Source organism: Poromitra crassiceps, assembly GCF_964638095.1.
Source record: "Poromitra crassiceps genome assembly, chromosome: 10".
In the NCBI taxonomy this organism is placed as follows: Eukaryota; Metazoa; Chordata; class Actinopteri; order Beryciformes; family Melamphaidae; genus Poromitra; species Poromitra crassiceps.
Genome location: NC_139631.1, coordinates 33,925,124 through 33,946,257, shown reverse-complemented (window position 1 = coordinate 33,946,257; position 21,134 = coordinate 33,925,124). Strand labels below are relative to the sequence as shown.

General features: G+C 42.8%; 1 protein-coding gene across 2 annotated transcripts; it reads right to left on the bottom strand.

The window, feature by feature from the left end:
- Nucleotides 1-10,726: 10,726 nt before the first annotated feature.
- On the bottom strand, nucleotides 10,727-21,117 carry suds3 (SDS3 homolog, SIN3A corepressor complex component). Of its 2 annotated transcripts, none has more exons than XM_083645131.1 (12): nucleotides 21,001-21,117; nucleotides 19,253-19,322; nucleotides 19,091-19,146; nucleotides 17,096-17,167; nucleotides 16,588-16,607; nucleotides 16,316-16,472; nucleotides 15,358-15,453; nucleotides 14,483-14,544; nucleotides 14,359-14,380; nucleotides 14,083-14,188; nucleotides 13,139-13,223; nucleotides 10,727-11,832 (listed from the first exon to the last, which is right to left on the bottom strand). In XM_083645131.1, exons 1-12 carry the CDS (start codon nucleotides 21,110-21,112, stop codon nucleotides 11,734-11,736), a joined length of 957 nt encoding a protein of 318 aa, XP_083501257.1. In that variant the 5' UTR covers nucleotides 21,113-21,117; the 3' UTR covers nucleotides 10,727-11,733. The 2 variants fall into 2 exon arrangements, with proteins under 2 accessions (XP_083501257.1, XP_083501258.1); XM_083645132.1 differs by lacking the exon at nucleotides 21,001-21,117 and adding an exon at nucleotides 20,193-20,285.
- Between the last annotated feature and the right edge of the window lie 17 nt (nucleotides 21,118-21,134).

The following is a 21,134-nucleotide window of genomic DNA, read 5'->3' as shown; positions in this document are numbered from 1 at the left end:
AATATACCCGCATAGGAGTAAAGGAAAAAATGAAGCCTATCACAATCAAACCTCACACAGTGAAAGTATACATGAAACGGAACTTTTTTGTTTTACAAGTTTCTTGGAAAAATCTATTTTAAATATGCAAATGAGCTCAACACTAGGCCTAATTGACTTGTCCAATAAGCCATAAAGTCACAAGTAAAACAGGGGCCAAATAACTAACACATTCATGTCTATTCAGTAAGTTAACCTATACAAGATAAATTTGAAGTAACTTGCCACACTTACCTGGGTCACTTGCCACAAAAAGACTTATATTGACCTTAAGAATTGATTGCACAATCTTGCCTCCAGTTGCTTTCTAAATTATTATTTTTTATTTGCGAACAAGCCTAACCTAATGACATGACAGAAAGTCAGAATAGCCATCTTAGTCATTAGTAACGTGGTGAGATTACATTTTGGGCTGGTAGATTTACAAATAATTGGTATTGTTCGTAAGATTACGAGATAACAGGCAGAAGTCATTCTTTTTTTTTTTCTTTTTCCCCCCCAATTTTTTTTATCCCATTTTATTCCCCGTTAGTGCTCACTTGATTTCTCAATCCTGGTTGCTACTCCACCCTCTGCCGATCTGGAGAGAGCCGAGACTGGCTCCATGCTTCCTCCGAGACATGGGCAGTCAGCCAGCCGCTTCTTTTCACCTGACAGAGGAAGCTTCACCGGTAGGACATAGCACGTGGGAGGTTCACGCTATTCCAACGAGTTCCCCTCCCTCTGAACAGGCGCCCTTAACGACCAGAGGAGGAACCACATTAGCAACCAGGATATTGCATGTTTTTGTGAAGGGGGTTCCTATACGAAGGAAACCCCCGGGAGGCACGGGCACTCGAGGACATGCGGACGGGCACGCATTCCTTCAGCGTTCACCTCGTCCCCAGGTGGGAATCGAACCCACAACCTTCGAGCTGTGAGGCGATAGTGCTTACCACTGCACCACCGTACCTCCCTAATGGCAGAAGTCATTCTTACCAACTAAACGATTCACTCTCACACAGAAGACAGATGAAAAACCAGATAGACACACTTTCCAGACATTCCAGCTCTTTAAATAATTTTGCCAGACACCAAAACTGCTTCTCTTTTTGTAGTAAGCAAGTATTTCAGACCAGGCGGGCCACACATCAGACTTCCACCGTTTGTAAAGTAGCTTTGCAGTGTTATGAGAAGCTAGCAACAGCAATATCTAGGCTAGAAACCCAATCGGAACATTTTAAGTTACCAACTCCTTTCTAACTAGACATTTTACTGTAGACACATTTTGCTTAAGGTCAAAACTACTTTTCATCTTGAAGTAGCATCGCATTGCCTTTTTGTGGCAAGTGACCCAGGTAAGTGTGGCAAGTGACTTCAAATTTATCTTGTTTATGCATAGGTTAACTTACTGAATAGACATGAATGTGTTAGTTATTTGGCCCCTGTTTTACTTGTGACTTTATGGCTTATTGGACAAGTCAATTAGGCCTAGTGTTGAGCTCATTTGCATATTTAAAATAGATTTTTCCAAGAAACTTGTAAAACAAAAAAGTTCCTTTTCATGTATACTTTCACTGTGTGAGGTTTGATTGTGATAGGCTTCATTGCGGGTATATTTTGGGTAGTCTATATTCGATTAGTGTATAGCTCATTTGCATATTCAAATTCATTTTCAAAGAAACTTGTAATACAAAAAATGTTACTTTTCATGGATACTTTCATTGTATAAAGTTTTATTTTGATAGGAGTAAAGGAAAAAAATAGCCCCCTTGGGGTGTATTGTTGTCTGGCCTTACTGGCACACATCTTGCATTGATGAGAATTAAACATATTTCCTCAACTAGGATTTCTTAGGACTTTTAGTATGTTGTTCTGGACACCTCATAGAAATGATCTAAGCTGCAAAAAACTCTTTTACAATTAGTTTGTCGTAAAACGCTACTTTGCCTGGACTACCTTGCTTACTCAGTCTCAGCAGATTGATTTTACACAGTATGAAAAAAAAAAACAGATAGCTGGACTAGGGCTGGGTATCGTTTAAAAAGGTACAATAACAGAACCAATATCAGCACCCATACAGCGATACCGATACCAACAGAGTACTTCATTCGATAACCTTATTGTGTAGAATATAGGGGTGGGGGAAAAAATCGATTCACCTAAGTATCGCGATTTTTAATGTCACGATTTTTTGGATCGATCTTTTATTCCAGAATCGATAATCGCAAAAAATAAATAAAAATTGGGTGCTTGCAGTCAGGCCACTCACTGAACAGCAGGCTAGGCGCCGCCTACTGGTTTACTAGTGGTTTTATTACTTTATTAGTTAGTCTGAAGTAATAATTACACTTCAGGGTTAAAGTGGGTGCATCTCATTGTAAAATTGGACTTCAAACGGCCCAAATCTGGCTTCAAAGGCCCAAATTTCACGCGCGTTGGCCCATATCGGCCTGGCCTGCTTGGTATCTAATGCCCGGCCTGAATTATGATCCCAGTCCGCCCCTGTTTTTAACTATATCGCCCAGCCCTACTCATGATATATAATATACAGTCTCTAGTGTATGATTCAACTTTTCCCATGTTCTAATCTAGTGTAAAAAAGCAAACAAACTGAAAAAATAAAAGAAAAAAATAAACAAAAATCGCAATAAATCGTAATATCGAATCGCAATAATCGTAGAATCGCAATACTTAAGAATCGCAATATAAATCGAATCGGCACCCAAGAATCGTGATAGTATCGAATCGGGAGATAAGTGAATCGCCACAGCCCTAGTAGAATAGCCATACTTTTGAACATTTTGGTGGCATCTCAGCACGCTGAACGGCCAACTGTGTCACACATCACTCTTAGAAGTAGAAGAGCCTCGAGGAACTTTTTGGGGTTCCTCACCATTGCCACTGTGGAGGAACCTTTTCAGAACAAAAAGGTTCCTCGAGGATCCCCTGCAGAAGAGGATTCCTCGAGGAACCCCTAAAAGAGAGGTTCTTCAAGGAACCACTTTGTGGGCTTTGGGGCTCAATTTTGAACTCATTTAAATGAATACTAATATATTGTTTTAAATGAATATTACAATTGCATTGAACAAATGTTTTCTCACAGACATTTTATTTAACCAGAATAGTCAGTGATAATACATACAATTCAACGTTTTTCCTCTATGTCGGTAAAACGACGCGCGCCCTTTACGCACACGCGTAACCGAGCACAAACGTGCCATCCCCCGCCGCACTCACACAGTGACAGTGATCTCTGTTTCTGGACCATAGACTTGATCATACCTCATCCGAGAGGCGGAGACTTTGACAGAGCGCTCCTGCAGCGTGAATGGCGCTGGATACACACACGCTCAACACAGTCGCTCCACACGGACTCAAGGAGGAGTTTGACTTAACGTGTTTTCTATAGACCAAATCACCGTGACGTCACCATGTAAACAACATTACTTCCGCGTACCACTTGGGGAAGGCGGCAGGTTTAAATGTGCGTGTTGTCAAATAAATGCTGTCAAACCCTCTCGTTGTTTTCGGCCGACTACTTTCAATTTAAATGTTCAAACGGTTGGTAAACATGCTTGTCCGACGTATCTAGCCTTTCTTCTGTGTTTGTTTTATGTAGTGTTAGCTAGCTAATAACGTTTGTTTACAACTGTCAAACTCGCTGTTTTTTTGCAGACTCGTTACAGACAGAGCTACTGACGCCACGTTAATTTAATTTAGCTTCAAGTCTACTCTGGTCTGGTCTGGTCCAACATGTAAATTAGCTAGTCTGGTCTCCACTAACGTTAGTGAAAGTGTTGTTATGAATGATATTAAACAACAACACAACACGAACAAACCATTTTTGTCTTCTTTGTCTGTTTTTGTCTTCAACACGTCAGTTTGTGCCGTTCACTGCCATTATAATGTGTGGACCCAGGGGTAACCGGAAGTACATGTAAACATCCCCGCTGATTTGGTCAATAAAGTGTTGTATTATGTATCCCCTCATGTTACACTGTACATATCATGCCTGTCGTACATAATAGGCTATTTTTTCTCTCTTTTCTTTTTCTTGCTACATTTCTAAGTAGGCTGTCTCCTTATGCTCTTGTTGATCACATGTTTCTAGTATATGATTTTCTATATTTTGACGTCACCACTGCGTCAGACACTTCTTCAGTGTGCGACGCCACCTCACCTTTGCCACGTATGCTCTTTTATACAGGTGCGGCAGCCCCACACCCAGCTAATACAGCCTGACGAAGACCAGCGAGGTTGAAACTTGTTGCGTTTTGTTGCCCGTGTTATTTTGATTGAAGATGTACATTGTTGGTCAACTTTTTCAGTACACATGTACATTACTTCTGCATTAAACTGTGATCCTAAATATCCAAAAAGCTCCCTTATTTCTCTTTATTATTCTACTTGGCCTGCTGAGCTTTCTTGTCCCACTTTTTTGTATTATCCACCACAATGCTTAAATTTCAATTCAATAAAATGGATCAACAAATACTAGGATATTATTTGATGCTTAAACTAAGGACAATAACATGCAAGTATGTTTGTGTGTGAGGAGCCTGCTCGCCAGAACATGTTGGCATTGTACTTTTCTGCAATATAATATGAACATTTCTGAACCAAAATACATTGCATATGACATTTCTAGAATATCACTATTATACATGTCATAGAGTCTGCTGTTGAAATAGCGCGCTGGCCAGTAAGGGTGTTGTGGTCAGGGTGGATGGAGGGGAAACACTTGCCTTTCACACCAGAGAGCCGTGTTCAAGTCCCAGTCATGCCTTCTTTTGTTGATCATGTAGTGGCCGTTGGGGTCTTCCTTCAATATGTGGGAGGAGTCACGTAGCCAGGATCACTTGCAGACCTTGTTGGAAAGAAAAGGGAATTTCTAAACAGAAAGATGACATACCAACAAAAACAATTACAGAGATTGTAGCCAGAAAAAGGCCTTTTTGACAGCAGCCATTTTGTGTCTAAAAGGCAGGAACTAACACAGGTGCACCAAAACATTAATTAGGGTTTCCAACTTCCAGTCCATTTAGGTGTTCCAGTGCTGGGGCCCTAATTAATGAGTTATTTGCACCTGTGTTTACCCTGCCTTTTAGGAGGCCAAATTCTGCATGCTGGAACCCCTGAGAAACCAATATAACAATACTATTAAAAGCTAACAAACAACTCTAAGAAACCAAGGCAACAGTAAAACATACATTGCCTACCTCTCAATGAGGGACATAATGGCATCCAGGCAAAAGGCGACAGCATTCTGGCACTGCTTCTACCGGAGGTAGAATCTGTTTGAGTTGCAGCACCTGTGTGAAGCGTAGAGGGATGACGTTAGCTAGTTAGCATAGATGCTAGCGGATGTTATCTGCATTAAAAAATACATTTGACAGAGTTCAGTTACAGCAGAACACTCCCAGAGTTAGCTAAGAGTCTTATCTACATGTGTGTGAGGTGGCATTATGTAAAAAATAAAAAATAAAAAAATAAAAAATAAGTACAAACCTGTAGAGTTCTGGCAGTGCTTCTACCGGAGGTGTACATACCATGGCTAATTTGTTTGAATTGCAGCACCTGTGTGAAGCCCAGAGCAGACGAATGGCGTTAGCTAGTTAGCATAGATGCTAGCGGACTTTTACTGCCTTAAAAAATACATTTCACAGAGTTCACAGTTACAGCAGAACACTCCCAGAGTTAGCTAAGGGTCTTATCTACATGTGTGTGAGGTGGCATTATGTTAAAGTAAATGTACAAACCTGTAGAGACATGAGAAAGGAGCTGTTGTTTGTATCTGCATTCTTCCTCTCTGGCTGAGGCTGATGTGCCAACGTTACGTTTCCCCTATGGCCCTAGTGAACATTATAGCCATGAACAGAAATTAATGAAAGATGAAAGATAAAAATAAAAAATAAACGTGTGTCCGGGGCAATTTGCTTTACAGAAAGTAGTCCAACACATTAATTTACATAGCATACAACACTGGGCTACAACATACAGTAGCCTACATTGTCTACACAACACATGTAAAAAAAAATCCATAGGCCCATGGAAGAAGAAGGGGAAAAAAGAGAGCGACACAATGACATCTGAGGTTATACTTTGTTCAGGAGGAGACTAATAGCAGAACAAAAATGAAGATCTGAATCTATTAGTGCAGTGGATTTCAAAGTGGGATCCGGGGGCCCCCCCAGGGGTCCCTAATTGGGTTCCAGGAGGTCCCCAGCAAAAAGGGGAATCATTTATTTTCATTATAATTCCATCCATAAGTAACATGACAGAATGTATATCTATTTGGGTCATGGGTTCCATACACTTTCTGTAATAAAACAGCTAAAAAGCAAAATTCATATCAGATGGGGGGCCCTGGGACAAAGTCTTATCAAATATGGGTGTGTGGTCTAATTTGTGTCAGTTTAGGGCTCCTTGATGTGAAAAGTTTGAAAACCACTGTATTAGTGCTTCCTCTGCTCTGGGGAGACTAAACCTCCGCCCTGATGGAAGCAACTGGAGCTCAGCATATAAAGGATGTTGAGGATCCAAAACAACAGACTGTGCCTTGACCGCTATACAGGTGCTGAAGGTCATTCAGGGTAACACCAGTAATCTTGCCAAACCAGCAAATCATATTAAAGAAAATTACAGACTCAATAAAGGTCATGTCCACATTGAATCTTTGCAACTTCCTTAAAAAGGATAACCATTGATTTGCCTTTTTACAGATAGCATCAGTGTTAGCGTAACATTTTAACTTTTCATCAAAAAGTGTGTGTGTGGGGGGGGGGGGGGATGCCCCTGTACATCCTTGGTACTGGGTTATTTGGGTCGATAGCAGTATCATTACCCAGCCCTTACACTGACAAGATTCCCACAGATCCAGAGAATGGACATGGCTCTTCTACCGGACTTGAAAGGCACGGAGGTGGAGAAGAGAGGGTGACGATTGTTGCTTGGCTAAATGTGGAGTTGGACAGTCAGGCAGGCAGTGAAATTCGTCATTATTGACACGCCACTTAAGAATGTGTCATCTGTATGTTTGGGTATGAGGAAAAACCAGGCCAGGAGGAGAGGTGCCAGGAGGAGAGTGAGCCCTCTGAGCAGTTGAGGATTGGAGCCAGGAGAGGTGCGAGTCAAGCACTCTGCAGCAGGTGAGAAAACTCACTTATGACTTAGCCAGGCTAGAAGCAGCCATCACAGCAATAGAATAGACCTGCTCATTGAAACCTTGTGTAATTTAACAGCGATGTATTGGTAAAAACCCTCAAGATGACCTATCAATCCTGGATCAATTAAAATGTCCTGACTGTGAAGACACACAGCGGTTAGATGTGTGACTGATGCCAAACGGCTCTGGCCCAGACAGATAACGAGCTCATAGCTGTTAGACCTCACATTAAGTACCATTACCTTTTATAGCCTTGACCACAGCACAGACCAGACACCGGATACAACGGGCCGGAATGGATGAGCAGAGAGCTGTAGTGAAGTCCAAAACCAGCTCCAGTTGAGTTCGAGTCAAAAGGGGTTGAGTCCTGAACAAACTGAGTTCTATTCAAGACCAAAATGGAAATAAACAATAAACAGGGTATATGCCTTTCTAAATGCAAATAATTATAATTAAGGAGTTAATGTTCTCTGGTTGAACAGAAATGTTAGCCTGGTGTCCAGTCCGCATGAATCAGTCTTTAGCACTTTTTTGAATGACTGCGATTCATGGGGACTGGATATCAGGCAAAATTTTAATTTGCCTCCAAATGAGTTCAACATCCACTGACAGGATGAAAAGTGCATTGATGATGAAGATGAAGCTAGCCAATCACTTTTATTTCATAATTTTATTATTCACATTATGTTCCAACGCAGGGGTCAGCCAATTACTTCCTGTTGTGTTGACACTTCCTGTGACAGTACAGTAGGCTACTTATCCAAGTAGTTTCAGCGGAGGCTCAGTGAATGGAAGTGAACAACATTACTTATTAAAAGGAGATCACATAGAATGTCTGTGTGATTTGGATAAAGATATAGTTCAGAGATACAGTAGTTTTGGGGAATTTGACTGTTTTTCCCACTTTCCCAGAGTCGGAAACAAATAAAAGCCTTCAAGACAGACCTTTTTTTATATAGTCTGAAGCAATGTCAAACAGCAATATCAGTATCTTATCTCAATTGTTGAAGTCTCTATGGGATCAAATAACAGGCGTCCAGGAATCTAGCGAAACTTTGTCTGAGGGGAGGCACACAGTCACAGACTTTGAAACCCCCTGATGTAGGACAAATATCAGGGAGAGCCCAAGAGACACAAAAGCCGATTTTGTGTATCCTAGAAAGTCGTGGATATGCTGAGAAGGTCGACATTCAATACGGACGAGACCACATGGGCAATAGGCACAAGACCAAGACAAGTCAAAGTCCAGAGAAAAGTAGTCTGGGCACCTTCCACCCCGCTTTTTGTCATGGGGCGTAAACCACGGAACCAGAATGAACACCGGAAGGCAGTGCGCCAAAAAACATCTGTGTTGCTGTTAGCTTGATGTCTCTTCCCTCGATTAATTGTTTGATGCAAAGCTTCTGTATTGGCTTAAAAGATGTGAGATTGTGAATCCGCAATGTTTCTAAAAGAACTTCGGTACGTCCATCTTTTGTTTTGTTGTTTGCCGTTCTGATACTTGGGTCAAATTGTCAAGTTAACGTGAAAGTTGACGAGCTAGAAACGCTGCCATCCGGTCTAGGGCGGGCTCTAGGCCGGAACCAGTAGGGTGACAAAATCAATTGTGGGCGGGAGCCAGGCTCTTTCTCGCCGAGAAGAGCCTGGTGACGCGAGGTTAGAGAAAAGTAGACAGGAGACCAAGTCTGAACAGGTCATGACAGCCCTGCAGATGGTCCCATTCACTGTCAGATCATGTCATGTGTTAGCTAAGAGATTGAGCGGTCACATGATCTGACAGCTCTCCGGACAACAAGCCTTTTGAGACAAGCCTTGCATTTTATGCAGCACGGCAGAACAGTAATTGCCCTCCTTGACAGGCCGTGTCATTAAGTCAGGCAAAGGGAAACTTGCCATCCGGTTAAAGCGATAGGACACACAGCAGGGAACAGGAAAGCTGCTGATGCGTGTGGTCTTGGCCGAAGGAGACGTGCAGAATGCCAAATAATTTGTCTGTTTGCACTGCAGAGTGGAGGCATGGTTGATGGCAGCCATGCAACACACAAGGTGACTTGGTGATGGTGATGTGGAGACAAACAACAGACGACACTTTGGTGCTGAGCTCGTGCTGCGGAGCTTTATGGTGCATTCCCTTCATTCATATAAATCACCCCCACCCGCCCATCCCTGTCGTTGCTCCACCCCCTCTGCCGATGTGGGGAGAGTTGCAGACTAGCACATGCTTCCTCTGATACATGTGCAGTCGCCAGCCGCTTCTTTTCACCTGACAGCATGGAGTTTCACCGGCAGGACAGGATGTAGTGCGTGGGAGGATCACACTATTCTCCCCAGTTGCCCTTCCCCCACGGCCGCTAGTGCATCGACCAGGACTCATACGCAGGGCCGTAGTCAGGGATTTCGGGCCCCATGAAAGGATATCACATTGGGCCCACGGATGCCGCTGTACGAAGGGCGGTGGCGGAAAATTTTGGCCATTTGGGGCCCCTGTCAGTCAAGGGCCCTTGGAATCGTCCACTCCCCCCCCCCCTGGCTACGGCCCTGCTCATACCCCACCAGCTTCCCACCCGCAGATGCGGCCAATTGTGTCTGTAGGAACGTTTGTCCAAGCCGGAAGTACCGCTGCCGGGAATTGAACCTGTGTCTCTGTGGTGCCGTCATGGTAGGAGTGCTTTTACCTCTACACTGCCATAAGTTGACACTACTTTGTTCCAGAAGAGGTCAACACACATGTATTGTATAAAATGGTCAAAGAAATATATTCAACTATGCAACATTGTATTAATATTGCAATTACTGGATTTAGTGTTTAAATACTTTCACTAAAAGTAGCCCTTCCCTTTCTTAGGTAGGAAATTGTTCTCACACAAGAGGTTAACTAACTGCTACTGGCACAAGGGACAAGTTGGCCCTGAAGCGCCACGTCCCAAAGTCATTTGATTGGTCACCGCAACGGCTTCTTCCTGAAAACGTGCGGCCGCTAAGTAAAAAAGATGAGGTTAAGATTAGGGTTTTCTTATCTAACCATGACCATGACCCTAAGCAAATTGTTGTACTTGCCTAAACCTAATGTTTTCTAAAAATGTGCGTGGTTTGACAGGAATCGAAGATCGAACCCGTCCTCATGCAGATTGGAAGCCAAGCACCTTACCCATTAAGCCACAGGAGCGAGCACACCCTAACCCTAATCTTAACCACATTGTTTTTACTTGCCGCACCTTTTCAGGAAGAAGCAGTTGCGGCGACCAATCAAATTAGTTGGGGGTGTGGCTTTCTTACAGAAAGGCTTCAGGACTAACTTGCCCCATGTAACCATGTTGCGCTCAACTGGTATTGGTACACCTCTCTAGGATACATGGGCAAAAGTACTACATGGTATGGTTATAGGACACAGTAGATGCTTGGTATAGTATTCAAAGTGTTTGGTCAAAATGTTCTTGTTTCAGATTTTTGCCTGGATAAGCGCAGCTAGGATAAAGCCACCAAGTCTGTGTGTGTAACTCAGCAGCGTTCAAAAACAACTTTTCAACAAATTGGTAAAAGGCAGAAAACATCTTTAATAAATGTAACGCACTTAGAAATAAACACTCAGTCAACTGCATCTTCCAGTGCAAATACAGCTCAAGCAAACCACATCATCCACATCATGGAGAGGAACACATTCAATGGCAATAAAAAACCCATCAAAATACTTTTTTTTTCCTCTAATAAGAAAATTAAGGGTTTAATGCACTGGATTCTCTAACACAATATCAGACAAAACAGCATGAAAAGTAGCCTCCGTTACGTACATGACAGTGAAAAAGGACATTTCCTTTGGAACATGGCATGGTTTATTAAGGATGCCCAGCCAAACCCCAAGCAATTCCTCATCCCTATAACCTCAAGAGCTGATGCATCTCATTAGATCATAGGCACGGGCCTAAAGCAATGTGGTACAGTAAGCAATATACAGTATGGTCGGTGGAAAGGAATACCACAAATCCTATCAGAAAAGGTTTCTCAGTACCCAGATCCTCAGCAAGACACTTGGAGAGGCAGTGACTTGACTGACACGAGGCTGTTCGTAAGAAAATAACTTGGTAACAGATCCAGACAAGACAGCATGGTGTGGAAGAGAGCTACGTTGACAGCCAACAGCGTGAAACGGGGGGGGAAGGAAACAGAAAAAGACAACAAGAACAAAATCAAAGTAGAGTCTGCTCTGTGACCACCGCAAAGATAAATAAAGCCCCAAATGTCATAAACTGACAGGCAATGCTTGAAAAAGAGTGGTTTTTTGTATATCTCTGTTTTTGTTTTTTGGGACTAGCTTCTTCTGGCTCGCTGGGAGAACAGGTAAACGCTAAACAGACATCCTTGGCCACAGTGTGTGTGTGTGTGTGTGTGTGTGTGTGTGTGTGTGTGTGTGTGTGTGAGCGGGTGGATGATGGAGGAGGAGGCTACATGTCCAAATTAACTGAGAAGCACCAGACACAGAGACAGAGACAGAGGGTGGGTGGATGGATGGATGGAGAAGTGAATAGATAGACGGAGGTGGGGGCTACGTTTCACGCGGCCGAGCGTCGGCGGATGACAAACGCTCCTCGCTGCAGCTGTCCCAGGTAGATCCTCATCTTTGTACTGTCGCTCGTCTTCCTCACCCAAATCTGAGGGAAAGAAAACACAACAAAGACAGAGAGAAAAAAAAAAATAAGAAGCCGTCACTGGCAAGACAGCTCACTAAAAACCACCAGCACCCTTTCTACTGCAAACCGGTTCGTTAGCAGAGGGCAAAACTGCATGTCAGCAGATTCACTTTCCCTACCAATTCAGCACACTGCATAAAAAGACTATAATGTATATATATTTTAACAGTCTGTATTGTATTGTTTGAATTGTATTGTGTTGTTGTATGTATTTTTTGTTTGTTTAATTGGTTGTACCATTTTGTACTGTATTGTTTTCAATATCTTCCTGGTGAGGGACTGCAGATGTAAAATTTGCTATAGCCAACTCTAGCCGAACGGTTGTTGTGCATAGTTCAGTACACTAATAAAATAAATAAATAAATGTACAGCTCATTTTTGATCTGACAAATAAACTTCCCTCTTTCCACTGAGCATTTCTCCATTAGTCATGTCGGCATCACTCAGTCCTATCACGCCAGGATGTCATTTTAATTAGAAACCTCATTTTAATTGGAAATCCCTTTTTAATTGGCAGCCCCCGTTTTTGGGGGCACGGTGGCGAAGTGGTAGCATTCTTGCCTCGCACTCTCGCCTCACAGCAAGGAGGTCCTGGGTTCGATTCTTGCCTGTTGGCACTGCAGTATGTCTCCCCATGCCTTCGGTGCCTACTGTAGTGCCCAGATGGGCTATCTGGTGAAAAGGGCCTTTCTGTGTGGAGTTTGCAGGTTCTCCCCATGCTCCCCTGGGGTTTCCTCCATATAACATAAATATGGACCCCCACTAAAAACATGCAAGACGATCATCGTCTGACCAGCGGCGGTTGGAAGAAGTTGGTCCCTGGGCGCTTCAGTGCAGCTGCCCACCGCTCCTGGCCTCCAGCCCGTGGAGGTAGAGCCAGGATGGGACAAGTTTCACGGGGCCTCTTTAAGCATGTATGTGTATAATTTGTGTGTGCATGCATGGGTGCATTGTGACAAATAAAGATGGGTTTTGTCCGTCCTGTACCTTTAGTAAGAGTGGGATATTTGGAATAGCTATCAGCCAAAGACTAGTAAATTAGCATGTGCATAAATCCCAGTTTATCCCACCAAACTCCCCACCCGATCATACCACTTTTAGGGCGGGGCGATATGGACAAAATCAAATATCCCAATATTTTTTGCCAAATACCTCGATATCGTGACAATATTGTAGGAATGACTATCCAATATTTAAATAGATCATGCTCCGATGAAATCCATTGTGGTATGCAATAGGAAATGAATTGAGAAGAGCTGAAGCCCACCTCATTGGTCCCCACTGAGCTGATGACACAGCTAATCTTTGTGTTGTCCTTGGACTCCAAGTAGATGGCCTGGCTCTTGTGGTACCTGGCACACACACACACACACACACACACACACACACACACACACACGGAATGTGAGAAAGGCACTAGTGCAGTCTAAAAATGGTTTTATTACACATAATTTGTGTCCAGCTGTATCACTCACAGTTCTTCTGAGATGACACTAAATAGATAATCAGACCAGAGTGTCAAAACAAAAAAGCCTAATTAAAAAAAAAAAGCCTCTAAACTGTCAAGAGAATAGAGTCAACCCAAGAGAAGAGACCGACCATGACAAGCATTTCATCATTAACGAACCACTGACAATGAGGCATATTTCTCCCTGTGGCTCGTGTAAGAATTCTTTCCTCCGCTAGCATTTCTAGTGGTGATTAGGTAAGACCTTGTTTTAAAAGGAAGAGCTGTACACACCTCAAAGCTTGTCATCTGTCCGTATCAACGGCCAATAGAAGAGAGAACCCCCCCCCCCTCAGAGAAATTATTTATTGACACATCTGACGCAGAGCTCTGCTCTCAAATAAAACAGCCTGAAAGCCCTGGCCAATCAGACTTTAATTTCCTTTATATTTCTGCAGCAGAATGCAGCAGTGGTTATGATGCAGCCACCTTCTTTCAATATGACATTTGATGGTAGCTTCAATCACAAGCACTGCCTCCTAAGTAACATCTATTTCTGTACCCCAGAACATCAAAGAGGTTATAAATGTCTTTTGAAGACCTACCAAACCCATCAAGCACAATGTAGTTCCAGAGGAGCTATTAGTACGGCTGTGTGGCCATCTAGTGGTGAAAAGCACTACAGTCATGATTATTTAAGACATAGCACACAACGTCAGGGGAAATACTGAGATGTGCGTTTGAAGGCGACAGATCGGACGTACCATCTTTTGTCGTAGTAAAGCTTGCCCTCCTCGATGCGGGCCTCATAGCGCAGGGAGGGGTTCTCCATGGGAGTGGTGGGGAGATGCTCCGGAGACGAGGGCGATACTTGTGGGGGGGAAAGAGGGTGGGTTAAAACTCCTGGATACTGTCGTCATGCAAAACCAAGCTATACTACTCATTCGATAGTCAAAGTACCGGGACAAATTAATCATTTCATTTTAGCCCAACGTGCGTGACAATTGGAAACAAATTGCACAAGGCGAGTGCTGACATACCTGGCCGCTTCGGCGACTTCAGCTGTGAAGAGAAGGCGTGGGAAATATTAAATAAATTGAATTATTAGAAGGAATTGGGTTCAGCAGAGGCAGGCGTGATTCGGAGAAATCCAGAAATAATTACCTTATTTAGTGTTCTCAGATCCTCCATGATCTGTTCGTCTGTTAGCAAATAATTTAACTGAGGTTCAGAGAGTTAAGGAAGGCATTTTTTTTTTACAATGTAAGCAATGGCAGCAAGGTGGCATAATGAGGAGGAGAGACCCCGACCTAAAACCATAAAGGCCTACTAGGTCCAAGCCCGGTCCCAGCAAGAGTAAGTACAGTATCAGGGTATATGCAGGAATCCTGAAGTTCAACTCAATACCTTTTCAATCTATTTGATCACAAATCACAAGTTTCATCATGATACGATATTATATAGATTCTTTGGACAATGATAGGATATTTGCTGATCACGTCGTCTGCCACGATATGATTTTGATTCAATTCAGGGGTCTGCAATCGATGAGATGATTTATGCCCATTTAACACAATCGGCTACAACCTCATCAAATGGCGATTAAGACTTTTTAATATTTTTAAGGGCTTTAAAATTTGACCTAAATTGATTGATCAACTTTGAATACTTTTCGAAACCCCGCAGATACCACGAGTATATATATATATAAGAGCCTTTTGTGACATTTGAAGTATTAAGGTACGAACAGAAAAAGTCAACTTCACAAATAATGTCATGACTTTTCCAAAAAACGTTCTCCTTTATCATTTTTGATAAATTCTTCAGGCCTGGAAAATGCTACTCTCAAATTCCATGCCTTTTTCCATGTTTCCAGGGAGGTGGGAACCCCGATAATACTAAGGGCCATGAATTCATACAGTAAATATTTGAATACATTTAACCAACAATATACTGTATCTACAGAGATAGTCACCTCACGCAACAAAAAGTATAAGGACTGTACACAGACAGGCATTCCATATTTATGTAAAGGATATCTGGTGCAGGTTTTCTGCGTTTGTCTGGTATGGGGACTGGATCGTTGGGCCGTCTCCTCAGCTTCCGAGTCATGATAGGTTTCACCTCCATCGAGTCTACATAAGAAATTGAAATAATGACAATCTATTTGAGATCCAAGCACACAGGCGGTCGGACAATGTTCCTGAAAAGCACAACCATAAGCACACAGGCAGTCGGACAATGTTCCTGAAAAGCACAACCATCCTGATCGATTGACAGGATACATGCTAGTGCATCAATCAGTGTTATAGCATCATGACAGCGTTGTCTGAGTAGTGTAGCGGTAGATTCCCTGCCTACCAACACGAGGGGTCACAGGTTCGCGCCCCCGTGTTACCTCCGGCTTGGTCGGGTGTCCATACAGGCACGATTGGCTGTGTCTGCGGGTGGGAAGCCGGATTGAGGGCATGTGTCCTGGTCGCTGCACTAGCGCCTCCTGTGGTCAGTCGGGGCGGAAGGGAACCCGACTGGTGGGAATAGCGTGATCCTCCCGCGTGCTAATGTACGTCCTGCCAGTGAAGCTCCCCGAAGCAGCTGGCAAGTGCGCATGCATGTGTCGGAGGAAGCATGGAGCTAGTCTACGGCTCTCCCCAGCTCGGCAGAGGATGGAGCAGCGACCGGGGCAGCAGGGGTAAATTGGCCAAATACAATTGGGGAGAAAAATGTGGGGGAAACAGAGAATAAATAAATAAATAAATAAATAATAATAATAAAAAAGCATCGTGACAGCGTGCATATTCAATATGGGCTGCAATTTCTGTAAATAACTCAAAGGAGAGTTGGAAAGTGAGATCTCAATGTATGTGTGTGAGTGAGCCGTTTTAATTGGATGGCCTGTTAATATTGAGGTGATAAGAGAGAAGACTTTGAAGTTCTTCCTTTTTGTCTTGTTAAGAAGAGAAAAACTCTTAAGTCATCCGGCACCGGTTCCCCTACCGCCTGTCAGCTCCATCGTTAACTTTTCGTTCTCGATCATCTTCTTTTTCTCCTCCAGCTCTGCGATTAGGTTTTCCTTCAGCTCAACCTTCTTGTCGTCAAACTCCTTCACCGCCGCCTTCTTCTCCTTGATGTAGTTCCTCTCCACCTGTTCTGTCTGCAGAAGAAAGGATCGAGAGTGAGAGAGGGCTGGAACTTTGTAAAGAGCACCCCAAAGGTATGTCAATTTCATAGAAATTGCAACAGTCAGCAGCGATATCAACCATGCTTACCTCAAGCTGGAGAAACAGATCTGTGGAGGGAAGAGAAGAAAACAATACAACCGTTTATGTTCACCAAATGGTTAATAAATGTTGGTTCAATGTCGCGTTGCAACGTAGACTATGAATTCCTTCAAAATTGAGGGTTCAATTCCGGGTCAGACTTGGTGCAAAAAATATCCTTGATCATAAAATGTACGTGAAAAGCCCCCTGATTAATAGGCATTACCTTTTTCATACTTCCTCCTGTTCACAATGTAGGTAAATTGTGGGAGCCTATGATCGGGAGATTCTTTCCAGTGGGTAAGATGCAATTTTGAATAGTGCAATTTTGATACGAAAAACAACAGACTATGTAGCCAGCAGTCAAACATGTTAGCACCATGCAGCCAGCAGTACAAGAAAATGCTAACCACACACAAACCACTGGGGTCAGGAACCCAGGAACTATGTTCAAGCACCAGGTTTGGCCCTCAGTGGAAAGGGGGCTAATGTGCCGTCTCAATATTACACAACTTGCCTGCATTCCGGAGCCTCTCTTTGTACTGTTGGTCCAGCTTCTTCATCCTCTTCTGATACTCCTGCAGCGTACCTGCATAGTAAGTTGCATTTACCAACACAGCATCTGATGGAATTACACATTTCGCTAATAAACAGCACAGTACTAATAGTACTAATTCAGAAATGGCTTGGGTTGTTGCAAAAGAGCGGGTTGTGTCGGGATGTGTCATTGAGGCTATTGAATTGGCACCTCCAATCACAGATGTTTCTTTGAAATAAGACCATCAATAGCTCCAGAAGGCTCACCAGTAAATTCTAGGGGTGTCACAATATATCGTCCCACGAAATTTCGCGATAGTAAAACGTCACGATATGTATCGTTGAGATGAAATCTCATATCGCAATTTTTTTTTTTTTTCCAAAAAATAGACTAAGAAACGTCTTTGTTTGTTGAAGTTCAATGTGTGGAAAGTAGTTCAGTTGAACAAGTCTCTGAAGAGACACATGAGAAGTTATACAGGAGAGAAACCATTCAATTGAGTTTCTGGCAAAACTGTTTACTTGACAGGAAAAACTGAAGATGCATAAAAAATAGATTAAGAAAAGTCTTGTTGTTTGAGTTTGAAGAAAAACTGAAGATGCATAATGAGAATTTATACTGCTGAGAAACCTTTTAGTTCAAAGTAAATCTAAGTGACGGTGTAACTCATTCTATTTCAAGATAAGCCTTATCTCCAATCTCATGTTTTTTCTAGTTGTTATTGTAATAACAATTTCCCACAACAGCATGTTTTGTATTTGTGCATTTCAAATAAAATACTACTTTTCCAGTCATATATTGTCATTATTCAAGTTTAAAAAAATATTGTTAAAATCGTATCGTATCGTATCGTTATCGTGAACCCAGTATCGTGATACGTATCGTATCGTGAACTGAGTGTATCGTGACACCCCTAGTAAATTCTGACATCCCAGAAGAGCCACACTCAGCAGCAGCCACATACACTCATCATCTAGCAGGTACACTTACATTTACAGATAGCCCACAACATCTCACATCATTATTTCTAAACAAGCTAATGGGACAGCTGATGGTGCTACCTTAAAACAGCCCACTCAGCAGTTCAGAACCAGCTTATATCAGTAAACAACAGACTTGACTATGTAAAATGAGCTGTGGTTGGTGGCGGACTGAATGTCATCTACTGATTATCATCCGTCTCGCAAATGTTTTCTCTTTCCAGCCAAAGATGGCTACTCTCAGACTGCTTCTGATGTAGCCCCATAATGTCCCTCCATTCCTCTACGATCCACTCTAAATCAGCGTCACACGGCGTTCCATAAGGAAATTGGGGGGTCGAGCTGTTAAAACGCTCTCCTACCCGTCTCCGACGTCCGATCGCAGATCCAAAGATGTAATAATCTCCCTACGGAAGCCAATAGTGGCGGGGGCGTTAAAATGATATTCCTGCGTGAAACAACCGTTTAAAAGCAGTCTTTCCACAGCCTGTGTCAAATTTACAGCAGGGTGTTTGATCTCACTATCATGGTGCACCGCTTGCATGCAGCAAACAACATTGCAGTCACACGTATACAGCGGCATTTTAACACCCCTGCCTAAACTACTGGCTTCCGTAGAGAGATTACTATATCTTCAGATTTGCGATCGGATGTTGGAGATGGGTAGGAGAGCGTTTTAACCACTCGACCCCCCCCCCACCCCCAATTTCCTTTAAGGAACGCTGTGTGATGCTGATTTAGAGTGGATCACAGAGGAACGGAGAACAGCGGAACATTATGGGGCTACTTCTGAAACTGCCTTGTGGCTAGAATGTGAAAAAAGAAAAGAAAAAAGAAAAAGCAATCTCGAATGAAAATTAATTCCCATTCATCAAATCACACAAGATACAGCACAGCAGTCATTAACATTTGGCAAACTATTGTCATTAATGTGATAACACGTACAGAATAGCATCGCAATCAAAATAACTGGCAAAAAAATCCTCTTGATTACCTTCTTGTAATTGCTGCAACTGTCTTTTCAGAGAGGCCAGTTTGTCTTGGTACATCCTGCAATGAATTCAACCAGAACTGATCACATTCCTTTTCACTGTCTGGAACATTATGCATACACGACTCTGATTGAGCCAAATGTCATTGATGACAAAACACTCACTGCTCTTTGATTTCCACATAGTCATCCTCATCATGCTTAGCCAGGTCTGTTTCACTGGCATCCTCGGTGTCTGGAAAGAAGCACAGTACATTTCAAACATGTTTCTCATGCAGATTTGAAGAGGGCTCTCTGCTTTAAAGTTACTTTCAGTAAGATCAGTACAAGCCATTTCATGCTACAATCGAGTCACTTTAAACATGCAGAATGAAGTAGCTGTTTAGCCTTGCCAACACAGCACCAACGTCATGCTAGGAGAAGTTGAGTCTACAGACAGCAGAGAAGTCTGGGGATAACGTGCGTGGCACCACCGGTAAGATACTGGTGACGTTCTGCTCTCAGTGCTCTGGGAATGTTCGCCGATAGATTACAGGGCAAGGAAATAACCAAATTATTCCCGACAAATTTATCCAGTCAAATGTATTGACTGGTCGACATCACAAAATAGTTAAGCTTACCAGAAGCTAGTGGAAAGCTAGTGAGGCATATCCAGCGAACAATGCTCTCCTGCTCGCAAGTCTAATGACATCAGTAATGTAGCATTAGTAAATGTAGCCGTTACCTTGAATGTCAAGCATTTGCCGCATGGTGGGATTAACCAGAAATGGTCCAGCTAACTTGGCCGTGCACATCATTGAGTCCAACGGGAACTATCTTAAGCTAACGTTAGCATGTAAACGTCACCAAGTTCAATGCGACAAACTAAAGTTGATAAGCACTAGGTTAGCTAGCGTTACCTTACAAAACGACAGAAGAGAAGGTAAGGCCCAGTCGCATTAAGCTGACACAGCAGCTATCATTATCGGTTAGCGTTAATGTGCTAGCTTAGCTCTATGTGCTGCGAATTGACCAATTCCAGCTAACGCAAGTCTAACAGCACGCTTAACATGGAAAGCCAAGTCAGCTGTTGGGCTTGTTAGCTAACGTTAATAAACTAGCTAACCTTTGAGTGCTGTCATCGCCTTGCTTTCCTCCTGTCTGTCTTTCTCACACTGCAATTCCTCCTGTCTCATTGAATAGTGTGAAAAGGGCAGCACTGGACACAGCACGCAAGCTTTCGCCTGTGACCTGTCAATGTTCGTAGCTAACGTTACGTCGTTAGCTGATTGAGTAGCTCGCTGGGATAGCATTTATTGGGGCCAGGTTAATGTAGACAGCTTTAGCGTTAGTTACCTAACGTTATAACTTTGGTTTGAAAATGTGTGGTAACTTAAAGCTGACTGATGACGCACAGAGTTTACTGTACCTAACCTGCCTACGTTAACATGCTTTATTCGCGATAACAAGGTGTCGGTGAGCTAAAGTGTGAATATTGCTCTTGGGGAGGTACGTTACTGTTTTTTTTTTTTTTTTTTACCTAGATAGCGTTACCGTTAAATCTCACATGCGATGCATTACATCACCTGTTTATGATCAGTTTTTTTGGCTGGTAGTAACGTAGTCGGGTAACGGTAAGTTAGGTTATTTAGCTAGCTAACGTTAACCAACTTAGCTGTAGCTACATATAACGTTAGCTCACATGGGCTATCAAGCTTTAGCATGGTGAAGTGAAAATTGACTCTAGAAGTGCTAAAAGTAGCAGGTGCAATATATTACAAGAAATAAATGCAGTTTTTACTCGAGTTTGAAGCAGAAATCACTTGAGGGATTGCATTCAAAAGTTGGCTCGGTAGATGCAATTCGTTTTCCATTCCTATCCCAACAAGTAGACTGAGCCACACTGTCAGTGAGCTTGCTATTTATTCGTTTACCTTCTTCCGAGTCTCTTCCTCTGAAACTCCGATCATCGTCGTCTTCTACGCTATCAAGTTCTTCTTCATCATTGTAGTAATCTACCATGGGTGATAGTAAAGTCGATGCCATTTGTTCGCTTGTAAAATGTAAA

Bases quoted from the DNA above. Each gene is read 5' to 3' on its own strand.
- suds3 (XM_083645131.1), bottom strand. From the start codon at position 21,112: ATGGCATCGACTTTACTATCACCCATGGTAGATTACTACAATGATGAA. The intron at 17,168-19,090 runs GTAATCAAGAGG...CTTACTATGCAG, and splicing joins GTTGCAGCAATTACAAGAAG to GTACGCTGCAGGAGTATCAG. The intron at 16,473-16,587 runs GTAAGCATGGTT...TTTCTTCTGCAG, and splicing joins ATCTGTTTCTCCAGCTTGAG to ACAGAACAGGTGGAGAGGAA.